At 17.6% G+C, this 12,349-nt stretch overlaps 6 protein-coding genes across 6 annotated transcripts in view; 5 read left to right on the top strand and 1 right to left on the bottom strand.

Moving 5' to 3' along the window:
- Positions 1-93: 93 nt before the first annotated feature.
- On the top strand, positions 94-660 carry PGSY75_1111400 (hypothetical protein; the record flags this gene model as incomplete). The annotated part of the gene is made up of 1 exon (XM_018786234.1): positions 94-660. One exon carries the CDS (start codon positions 94-96, stop codon positions 658-660), a length of 567 nt encoding a protein of 188 aa, XP_018641029.1.
- A 1,478-nt stretch (positions 661-2,138) lies between these two features.
- Positions 2,139-3,005, top strand: PGSY75_1111300 (putative SNARE protein; the record flags this gene model as incomplete). The annotated part of the gene is made up of 1 exon (XM_018786233.1): positions 2,139-3,005. The coding sequence occupies one exon, from the start codon at positions 2,139-2,141 to the stop codon at positions 3,003-3,005; it is 867 nt and encodes a 288-aa protein (XP_018641028.1).
- A 1,212-nt stretch (positions 3,006-4,217) lies between these two features.
- PGSY75_1111200 (hypothetical protein) lies at positions 4,218-6,156 on the top strand (the record flags this gene model as incomplete). Its single annotated transcript, XM_018786232.1, has 2 exons — positions 4,218-5,866; positions 6,039-6,156. 2 exons carry the CDS (start codon positions 4,218-4,220, stop codon positions 6,154-6,156), a joined length of 1,767 nt encoding a protein of 588 aa, XP_018641027.1.
- Positions 6,157-7,381: 1,225 nt separating this feature from the next.
- PGSY75_1111100 (putative replication factor C subunit 5) lies at positions 7,382-8,431 on the top strand (the record flags this gene model as incomplete). Its single annotated transcript, XM_018786231.1, has 1 exon — positions 7,382-8,431. The coding sequence occupies one exon, from the start codon at positions 7,382-7,384 to the stop codon at positions 8,429-8,431; it is 1,050 nt and encodes a 349-aa protein (XP_018641026.1).
- Positions 8,432-8,837: 406 nt separating this feature from the next.
- Positions 8,838-10,463, bottom strand: PGSY75_1111000 (putative tRNA m5C-methyltransferase; the record flags this gene model as incomplete). The annotated part of the gene is made up of 1 exon (XM_018786230.1): positions 8,838-10,463. The coding sequence occupies one exon, from the start codon at positions 10,461-10,463 to the stop codon at positions 8,838-8,840; it is 1,626 nt and encodes a 541-aa protein (XP_018641025.1).
- A 912-nt stretch (positions 10,464-11,375) lies between these two features.
- Positions 11,376-12,349, top strand: part of PGSY75_1110900 (putative ES2 protein) — a gene marked incomplete at both ends in the record, with an annotated part of 1,674 nt that continues 700 nt past the window's right edge. Inside the window, one exon of the mRNA XM_018786229.1 lies at positions 11,376-12,349. This exon is cut by the window's right edge and continues 700 nt beyond it. Within this exon, the coding sequence (XP_018641024.1) occupies positions 11,376-12,349 (974 nt within the window).

The following is a 12,349-nucleotide window of genomic DNA, read 5'->3' as shown; positions in this document are numbered from 1 at the left end:
TTTTTTTTTTTTTTTTTTTTTTTTTTTTTTTTTTTTTTTTTTTTTTTTTTTTTTTTTTTTTTTTTTTTTTGAGGTGTTTAAGAAAAAAAAAAAATGAAAAAGGCCTCCAAGTATTCGAGTTATGATGGGCTTGAAAAGTCATTAAGAAGACGAGGAGGCAAAGTAAAAACTATTTATGAAAAATACAAGGATATAGAATTTCAAAATATAATAGATGAGAAAATAAAATATGTGTGGAATTACATTAACAATATTGATGATATTATAAGTGACGAGGAATTTTTAAAAGAGGAAATAAAACAAAAATTAGAAAAAAAACAGAGTTTAAAAAAAAATGATGATTTTGATGAAATCATATATTATAATAAAAATTTAAAAAATTTAATTAACATACAAAAGATAAGAAAAGCATTATATCATTTTAATATTAAAGTTGATATGGAAGATATTATGCATATGTTCTTATATTTTACAAATCAAGATTATTTCTTAAAATATATACAAAATAATATTTATTCAAAAAATTATGTAGAAAGAAAAATCGACAAATATAAATTCACCTCTATAAATATTAACAACTTATACATCAATTATGAAATGTTCAAATTCATTTTTTTAAATATAGATATGAATATTGAACAAAATGGACAAATATGGTAGACAACTTTTTATCTACTTATATTTTTTTTTTATCATAAAATTTAAATATATATAAATATATATATTATGTGATTTTTTTTTTTTTTTTTTTCACAAGAAATTATGACAATTTTTTTACATTGATAGAACATATAACATATAATTTATAACATTTTTATATAATAAAAATACATTTTTTTTTCTTTCCCGTAAAGATTAAAGAGAAAAATAAATATATTTCGTATATAATTATATATTAAATCTTTTTTTAAAGTCTGAACATTCATATAAAATGAGTTTGTTAAGGCATTTATTTTATTTAATGTCAAATTATTTTTAGTATTATTATTTATATTTATAATATCACTTCTTGCATACACATTATTATATGGATTATTATGATCATGTTCTTTATTATTTGATACTATTAAATTATACGAATAAAATAAATTATATGATTTTTCTAACTCTTTTCTTATTTTGACTATCTTTCCATATATATTATTTAAACTAGTGTCTTGAATCTTGTCATTTTCATTATTCTTTTTTTTTATATGATCTGCAAAATGATTATATGTTATAAAAATATATAAAATGAGACCAAATTATTATATATTATATAAATATTATATTGTATTTTATAATATTTATAAATACTATTATTATATATATATTATTATATTTTAGCTACTTAATTATTATGCCTATTTTATATAAGTAAATATATTTTTATATATTCATAATAATAAACCCTTTTTCAATAAAAAAAAAAAAAATATTATTATACATATTATTATATATATATATATATATATAACATTTTTGTATTAATATATATTATAATGTATATTTTTTAATCTATATAAATAAAATTTATTATTTTATTTTATTTTTGTTTCGCATTAAAAAATTTAAATACATATTTTTATTATTATTATTATATTGTACACTTTATATAAAAAAAGTATATTATTTATGTATTTTTTTCTCGTATATATTTTATTTTTATTTATTTATTATTTTTGTTTGTTCTTAAATATTTATGTAATAAATTTTTTTATATATAACAAAATATAATTTTCTTATTATCAATTAAAACAACACATTATATAATATATATATATATATACAAATATATTAAAATGAACAAGAAAAAATATAAAAATGAGATATCTTCTTTTTTTTATAACCATATTAACTGTATTTTATGTTTATGTATCAATTCAATGATAAAGCTGTAAAAAAAAAAAAAAAAAAACTTATATAAATAAACAAGTAAATATATATATATATTTATATATATATAACCCTTTTGTCCTATTATCACATATATTATTTTTATATTTATTATTTGACCCCCATGAATTTATTATATATAATATCCTTGTAAAATAAAATAAAAAAAAAAGATAAAATAGGAAGATACAGAAAAGAACTAAATATCAAAGAAAAAAATTCCCCCCCCCCTTCAAACATCGCTAATCCCAAAAAAATAAAAAATGAATAACAAGTATGCACCAATATTAGATAATGAATTATTATCTTCAAATAATGAGAATGATAATTTTGCAAACATAAAAAAAAAGAATAATGAAAATGACAAGATTCAAGACACTAGTTTAAATAATATATATGGAAAGATAGTCAAAATAAGAAAAGAGTTAGAAAAATCATATAATTTATTTTATTCGTATAATTTAATAGTATCAAATAATAAAGAACATGATCATAATAATCCATATAATAATGTGTATGCAAGAAGTGATATTATAAATATAAATAATAATACTAAAAATAATTTGACATTAAATAAAATAAATGCCTTAACAAACTCATTTTATATGAATGTTCAGACTTTAAAAAATACTTATTCATTTATTAATACAAATAATGTAAACAATAAAATTATAAATAATGATAATATCATATGGGAGAGAAGAATAGAAACTTTATCAAATGAAGCAAATTCTTATATAAAAACTTTAGACAATATTTATAAAACTAATTTAAAACAATCTGAAATGAAAAATAATAAAAAGTCCAACTACACAAAAAGTAATAAAAGACATGGTGATGATGATATAAATTATTTACATAAGGAAAATGAAATTTTAAAACAAGTAGAAGATCATTTAAATATATTTCATGTTCAAGGAATGAATACTTTAAATATGTTAAGAAAACAAAATAAATTTTTAAAAAATGTTCGTAAGAAAGTGATAGATATGTATAATTATGTAGGTTTGTCATCATCACTAGTAGATACCATAAAAAAAACTCATAAACAAAATTTAATTATTGTCATTGTAGGAATAATATTAAGTTTGATATTTTTTTATGTCATATATTCTTATTTTAGGAGATGATGAATGACTACATAAATATAAGATTATATTTTTAAAATGTTTTATTATAAAATATCGATGTTTATATATATATAAATATATATTTTTTTTAAGTGAATTGAATTAAATGTATAAATTGTATGGTGTCAATACGTTTGTATATTATATATATAAATATATAATATATATATTTATACATTTTATTATATTTTTTCTATTAAATTTTTTTTTAATCCTATTTTTTTTTGTGGGGAATTGATACTTATTAAAAAAAAGAAATATATATAAATATATATATATGTACATATTTTTTTTGTTTATTTATTTTAGTATTCCCGATTTTTTTTTTTTTTTTTTTTTTTTTTTCAATTTTTATATAATTCTTCCATTTTTTGTTTACATAAAATAAAATATATATAAAATAATATCTGTTTTATGTAACAAAACATAACCCATATATATATATAATATATATTATTAAAATATATTTAATATATTTTTTTTTATTATAAATTTATTATGGATTAATTTTTATATTTATACATCTCCTTCGTTTTATATTAATTATATTATATCATATATATATTATATTTTATTTATTTATTTTTTTTTTTTTTTTTTTTGTGACTGTTCTTTAAAACTAAAAATTTGTTTTATTTTATAAAATTAATCAATTCATAAACTTAAAATATTTTACTACAATAGAAAAAAAAGAATAATATTATTTCTTCTATTATCCTTAAAGATGCCTTTTATCCTTATTTTAAAATTCCAATTTCTTTCTATATAAAAAAAATAAAGAATAATAAAATATAAAAAAATTATTCCACACATAGATATGCTGAAAAATTCATATTATTATATAATTCGTTATAAATATCATTATTAGATAATATGTTTATATCTATCTAATTTAAATTATTATATATATATATATATATATATATTTATTTATTTATTTATTTTTAACAATAGGAAGAATAAAAAGAATGATATACAATATTATTTATATATATTATATTAGATAAATAAAAGCTTTTTTTTTTTTTTTTCTTTTTTAAATTATGAACAAGTCAGGAAAAAAAAAAAAAAATTTAAATATTCAAATAGATATTTCATTTTTTTTTTTTTTTCCCCCATATTCAATATAAGAGTAATTTATTTTGAGAAGAAAAGCAAATTTAATGATATAAAAAAAAAAAAACTGGGAATAACAGAAATAAGAGTATAAATATGCAAAACGATAATAAAATTGATGATGAAGAGGAAAAAGAAAGTGGTCACGAAAATATAAGTGATGACCAAACAAATTTTAGTAATGATCAAGAAGGTGTAGAACATAAGGACCATTTGTGTAAAGAGCAATGTGATAAGTCCTTAACACATTTAGAATTAGAGAAATATAATAATTTATCAAAGGATATTCAAGAATATTACGTTGGGGTTCCATACAGCTGGGAATATGTAGAGGGTAGTAAGAGCTGGTTTATTGTTGAGACAAGCAAAAATTATAAATTTTTTTATAATAAGAAAACTAATGAGAAAACATGGATATGTCCTGAAGAAGTTGAAGAATTATTAGACAAACAAAACAAAGAAGAATATAGTGATATAAAAAGTGAGGAAGAGAATGATTATAATTCTGATGATAAAAAAGAAGATATGGATGATATTTTGAAAGCATATAAAGAGCTTTTGATAGAAAAACAAATTAATGAGTTTTCTAAATATGAAAATGTTCTAGCTACTATTTTATATGATAGTAGATATTTAAATGTACCAAAAGATATGAGAAAAGAATATTTTAATAAATTAATTAAAGAAATAAATGAAGATAAAAAAGATGAATTGAAAATATTAATAGAAAATTTTCAAAGTTTATTAAACAAAAAAGAAGAATATTTTTATTATCCATTTAATGAACATGATGTTATAAAGGTTTTAAAAAATCATAAAGCATATGATGGTAATAAAACAAATAACTGGGTACAGACACGAAATAGATTATTGAAAAATTTTTTAGAAAAAAAAACTAAAGAGACAGAAAAAAAAGTGGAACATAAATTTGAAGATGCTCTAATTAATTATTTGGAAAATGAAAATCCAAAAGAATGGATAAAAATTAAAAATTATCTAATGAAAAAAGAAAAATATGACATTTTATCTTATAAAAGAAAAAATCAAATATTTGAACAAGTAAGTGAAAATATGTTAAAGGAAATAAAAAAAAAAAAAAAAAGGAAATATACAAGTGCAAGAGATGAAAAAGATGATTATGCACGTTATGAAAATGATAAAGATGAATATGATTATGATGACCGTAGGAAATATTCAAAAAAAGAATTTGAGGATTATCAAAAAGAAAAAACAAATGAAAAAAATTTGTTTATAACTATATTACATGAAAAATTAAAATGTCCTAAAATAGATGAAGAACTTTTGAAAATAGAATATAATTCTATAGATAATAAAAATACCTTTGAAGATATTTGTTTGTTGCCACGTGATATTTTAAACGATGAAAGATATAAAAATATCACTTTAAATGATAATGAAAAATTTGTATTATACAAAGAATTTATAAATAATTATATAGATTCAAAAAAAATGAGCTTTCATAAATTATTATCAGAGTTGTCTATTAATTGTATTAACAACACACTTGATGAAGTAATTCATATGATAGATAAAAATAACAAAACGTTTAAAGATATTAAAAAGTATCATCTAGAAAAAAATTTTAATAAATGGAGAGAATATAAAATAAAGGAAGCAAAGAATATATTTAAAAATTTTTTATTGAAATTTAATTATATTAAATATAATTCTGATGAGCAGAATAATTATAAACAATTAATTGATCGTTTATCCCAGGACGTGAGGTAAGAAAGGAAGAAATATGTACACAATAAGTGAATGTTTAAATGTATATATATATATATATATATTATATTATATAGTGTGTAGTATTTATTATTTTGTTTTATACATATAAAATAAATGAAATGGATTTATGATATATATTATTTTATTTTTTTCTCATATATACTACAGCTATCAACGGTTAAATTGTATTCCTGAAGAAAGAGAAAAAATCATTTTATCCAGGATTGAAGAGCTTAAAGAAGAACATGAGAAAAATAAAAACGTGGCGGAACGTTTGAATTTTTAGTACATCTTTATACAAAAAAAAAAAAAAAAATTTATAAATAAGTACACAATGTGTATATATTACTAATAATTTTTATAAATATTCATGTATCATGAATATATCATTTTATTATTATTTTATTTATTTTTTTGGTGTTTTATTTTTATAATTTTTTTTTTTTTTTTTAATATTATCCTTTATGAATATATGGGTATACATTTATTTGATTATAAATATTATTTTACTCTTATATGTGATTATATTTTAAAATAAGAATTATATTATACATATGTGTGTATAAATATTTTGAATATAATTTTTTAATGAACACCTTAACATTGTTTTTGTTAAAATTTTTTAATAATTAATTATACATATATATATATTATTGAATAATATAATTTATAGAGACACATGAAATGTACAATATAATAAAATTTATAAAAATTTTTTTATATCTTATACGCTACAAATAATATAAAAATATATATATATATATATATATTATATATATGTAAAAATATTGGGCGTATTATCTTATTATATATTATATCTATAAATATATTTTTGATGATTTATTAACGATAATGCTTCTGAATGAGTATATAAAATAAATTTGTAAGCACCTTATTTTTTTTTTTCTTACTTTTTTGAGCATATAAAAAAAAAAAAATATATTATATATATATATGTGTATATTATATTTTTTACGTATTTAATATTTAAGGTTTATTTTTTTTAATTCTTTTTTGATAAACTGCATTTTTTATACCTATTCATATTATATACACGTTGACATAATAAATAATATGAATATTTAGAACTAACTAACTAAATAAATAAATATATATATATATATATATATAATATTTTAGGGTTATAAATAAGTTTATTCCTAATATTTTCGAAATATAAAAAAAATAAGATTACATGATAGGAGTTTAATAAAATTGACAATTAAATGGAACTGACCAATATAAAATTTTTTTTGAATATGTTTTACAATCTTATGTGTGAATAAAAAAAAAATATATATAAATATATATATATATATATATATATATATTTATTTATTTTAATTAAAAGAAAAATATATAATATATATTTATAATATATTTTATATTTATTTTTCTGATTGCATTACCTATTTTAATTTTTTTATATTTTAATTTTCTTATTTTTTAATATTTTTATTTTTTGTTATATTTATTCACGTGTTGTGTAGAAAAAAAAATTGTGTGTAAGGATGTGGCTTGAAAAGTATAGCCCTCAAAGTATTGACGAGTTAACTATTCATAAGGATATAACAGAGAGGTTAAAGAAATTAAGTAGACATAAAGATTTGCCTCATATAATATTTTATGGGGCTCCTGGTGGAGGTAAAAGTACTCGTATAAATTGTTTAATAAAGGAAATTTTTAAAGATGAAAAGATTATAAGAAGACCTGAATGTATAACGAATGCAGAAAATAAAATAAATATTAACGTAGTACAAAGTAATTATCATTTAGAATTACAATGTTTTGAATTAGGTAATAAAGATAAAATTATAGTACAAAGTATAATAAAAGAATTATGTAGTTATAAATCGAGTGCATCTTTTTTTTCTAAAACTCCAATGTATCGTATATTTGTATTTAAAGATGCTGAATTTTTAAGTGAAGGAGCACAAGCTGGTTTAAGAAGAACATTAGAAACATATATAAGAAATGCAAGAGTTATATTACATTTAGAACATTTATCTAAGATTATTGAACCTTTAAAAAGTAGATGTATTTGTATACGTGTACCATTACCAAGCGAAGAAGAAATTTATTCAGTTTTACAGAATATTTGTAAAAATGAAAATGTCTCTCCTTCATTTAGTTCATATGAATATTTTCAAACATTAATAAATACCCATGGAAGAAATTTAAGAAAATGTATTATGGCATTAGAAATGTCTGTATATGCTAATTCTTCTAAACCTCATCAAAGTTTATCTGTAGCTGCTTCTTATATAAATGAATTATGTGATTTTGTATTTATTAATCCTACACAAATTAAAATGAAAGAATGTGTTACCAAAATACAAAGTCTTATTACTTGTCAAATACCTGTGAATTTTATTTTTGAAACCACAATAAAATATTTATTAAGAGGAAAATATGATGCTAAACTGAAGTATTATTTTCTTAAACTTTGTTCCCATTTTTCTTATCTTTCTGAAGCTTCATATGATAAGAGTGTATCTCTTATAGCTTTTATTGTAAACGCAAATACGGCCATAGTGAAATATAATTTACATGGAAAATAAAAATAAAATAAAATATAGCGTGACATAGAAAAGGACGCACACACACACACACACATATATATATATATATATATTTATTTATGTGTATTCATAGTTACGTTTAAATTTTTCTTAGTGATAAATACATATAGAATACAATATTTATAATTCAATTTATCAATTCTTAAAAAATGATGAATGTAAATGTATTTTAACATATTATATTTTAATTTTATATACTATATATTTATTTATTTATTTATTTGTTTTTTTTTTTTTTTTTTTTTTTCCTCCCCACAACATATACCCATATGTGTGACAAAAAATTAAAATTACACATGAAAAATAAAAATAAAAATAAAAATAAAAATTAAAAAATATATATATATATATATATATAACATTTAAATGTGTAATTATAAAATATTTAAATTTTTTTCATTTTACATATATACAAAATACCAAAGGGCGATCGGTCAGGTAAAGAAATATATCCATAGGTGGTTTTTTCAAAGAAGTTTAAAAAAAAAGTATTTTCCTTACAATGATTTATATATTTATAATATTTATTATTATTATTATTATTATTATTATTATCTATATTATGATTATGGTTATTTTTATTATTTATAGAATTTGAGAAATATTGTGATATTTTCTTTTCATACTCTTCCTGTATAAAATCTATAATTTGTATATTGTTTTTATATTTTTTAAGAAATTTTTCTATAACATAATCATTTTCATGATATGACAAAGCACATGTCGAATAGATAATAACACCACCTGTATGTAATAAATTGAAAGCATTAATAAGTAATTGTAATTGTATATCTGAATTATTTTTAATAACATTAATAGACCATTTATTTAATTCCTTTGTTCCTTGTTTAATTATATGTTCATCAGTAGAACATGGTACATCTAATAAAATTTTATGAAATTTTGGAAATCTCATAAATGAATTAATATTTAAACCATTATAATTTGTTACATGTATATTACTACATCTATTTATTAAATCGCTAGGTATATATTTATTTAATACTTTTTTTAAGCGTTCATATCTTACTTTGTTGTATTCATTAATTACAAGAAAACCCTCTCTATTTATTTTATTATAATTCAGTACATCCATACAGCAGTCAATTTGCACAACAAACTTTTTAGTCTCATCATAAATATTATGATGATAATTATTAGGAAAATTATCATTATTATTATCATCATTATTATTATTATTATTATTTTTATTTTTATCTATCATGTCAGCATATATCATTTCCACATTTTTTATTCTGTTCAAAGGTGATATATTATATCCAAATAATTTATTAACTATATATAAAGACTTGCCACCTGGAGAAGCACACATATCTAAAACATTTTCATTATGTTTGATATCAAGAAAATAAGCACACAATATAGAACATGGATTTAAATAATATATAATTTTTTCTACATTTTCAACAGTTCCGTCATATTTTATTATATCGTTTATATTCAATAACTCCGATTCTTGTATATTTATTTTTTTATAATCAATATTTTTATCATCTACATTATTATAAAAAACATTTTCTTCGTTATTATTATAATTAATATGATTTATAATTTTTATATGTTCCTGTGCAACATTTCTTGTTTCATTTCTTGTGATATCATTATGTATATTTTTTTTATTTTTATCATCACTTGTTATATTATTATATAAAATATTATTATTCATAATTATATTACTTTTTTCATCATTTATATGATTTGTCTTATTTACTTCACATATATTATTATATAAATCATTTTCATATAAAACAAAATATTTTTGATACTCCTTATCTACATATAAACCGTCAAAACATGTTATCACTTTATTACATTTCATCAGATATAATAATATTTTCGTAATATTAATATAATCTGTTTGTATGAAACTTGTTATAAATCCACCTTGTATCATTTTATCTTCTTCTAACCTTTTTAGTAGCATCTCAGCACGTTCTCCATATTCTTTTTTTAAGTTTAAATAATAACCTACTCGACCACTACATTTCATATTTTATTCGAATATTATAACATTTAAAAATATATATATATATATAAACTTATTGTAAGAAAGGTAGGTATTTTTTTTTTTTTTTTTAATTCTTATTTTGTTAAAATTTTAAATAAATTTTTTAACATCATAAAAATATATAAAATGGTATCCTTAAAGAAAAAAAAAATATACATATAATATATATATATATAATATTATATATATGTAAAATAATAAACCGTAATTTATTTTATTATATATAAAATGACGTTATTATATAATTATATATATTATTATATACATATATAATATATATATATGTAATAAATAAGGAACGGGTCCCATAAATACTATAAAAAATATATATATGTAAAATTTTTGTTTTTTTATTAAAATATATACTTTTATATTTTATGACAATTTAAAAGAAAAAATTTTATTAACATAATGGAATAAATATAAATATTAATCTGTATTTATATAATTTTTTTTAAATAATATAAGAATTTATATATATATATATATATATATATATATATATATATTTGTATATATTGATTTATTTATTTCATATATTGATAATACTTTAATAATTTTAAAAGAAAAAAAAATAATAACTGAGAAATTATAACATTGTTATTATTGAATATATATATATATATATATATATATATACATATAATTGTTAAATAAAGAACTAACAAATGTATAATTTATCATATATATATTTATATATGATATTTTATTGTAGTGATTAAATTTTATTTTTTTTATATCATATAAAAAGAGAACATTCATATATATATATATATATATTTTTATATATATATATATTTTATGTCTTATCTTTATATATATTTATTTATTTATTTATATGTTAAGTAAAAAGTTGTCAATATCAATATTTTAAATGAATTTAAATTTGGAAGGATGAGTAATACTTCATCCATAAACTTTTCGAGGGATGAAGATAGCAGATATGTAGATAAAAAGAATGAGGATGATAATAGATTAAAAAATAAGAGAAATAAAAAGGTTAAAAATAACAAATATGATGATAAAAAATATGAACTAGCTAATGTAAATAATAAAACATCTTTAAGTGTTGTAGAAAATAAAAAGAATGAAAAAATACTTATATATGAAAATAATGATATTGTAGAATATGAATCTAGCTATTTTTTTGATGAGAAAAAAAATAATAAACATGTGGTATTACAAGAAGAAGATTATTTAAATACCCTAGAATATTTAATTGAAAAAAAGTTTTTTCCTGAAATGGAAAAGTTAAGATTAAAACAAGACATGTATAAAAATAATGAAATAAAAAATAAAATAAATGATATAAGTGAAAATACATTTAACAGTGATATTGAATCATATCATTTTTCTAATAATGTGGATAATATTAGTGATCATTCTGAATATATAAAAAAATCAAAAAAAAAAAAAAAAAAAAATAATAATAATAATAATAATAATAATAATAATAATAACCATAGTGACAATAATAATAACAATAGTGAGAATAATATAGATTTGTTAAAATATTTTGGGGAAGATGAAAATTATAGCCTAGTGACTTATCCTCATAGTGATCAAGAATATATTAAAAAAAAAAAAAAGTACAAAGAAGTTATATTACCAAATGGGAAAAAACATAAAATCAATTTAAATATAAGCTTAAGTGAATTTCAAAAAAAATATACTTCTGAAGATAATAAATCCTTTGAATATTTATTAAGAAATATGAAAAATAAAAATATTGAAAAAAACTTTTTTTCTCTTGATAAAAGAAACAAACATAATTTAAAAATGGATATGATTGAAGAATATACAAAAAAAGGTATACGACATAATATAATAAATACAAACAAAGCGGATCAACAAGAATATGCTATGAT

This window comes from Plasmodium gaboni, chromosome 11 (genome assembly GCF_001602025.1).
Source record: "Plasmodium gaboni strain SY75 chromosome 11, whole genome shotgun sequence".
NCBI lineage: Eukaryota > Apicomplexa > Aconoidasida > Haemosporida > Plasmodiidae > Plasmodium > Plasmodium gaboni.
Note: the sequence above shows the minus strand (reverse complement) of the source record. Positions and strands in the feature narration are given on the sequence as shown.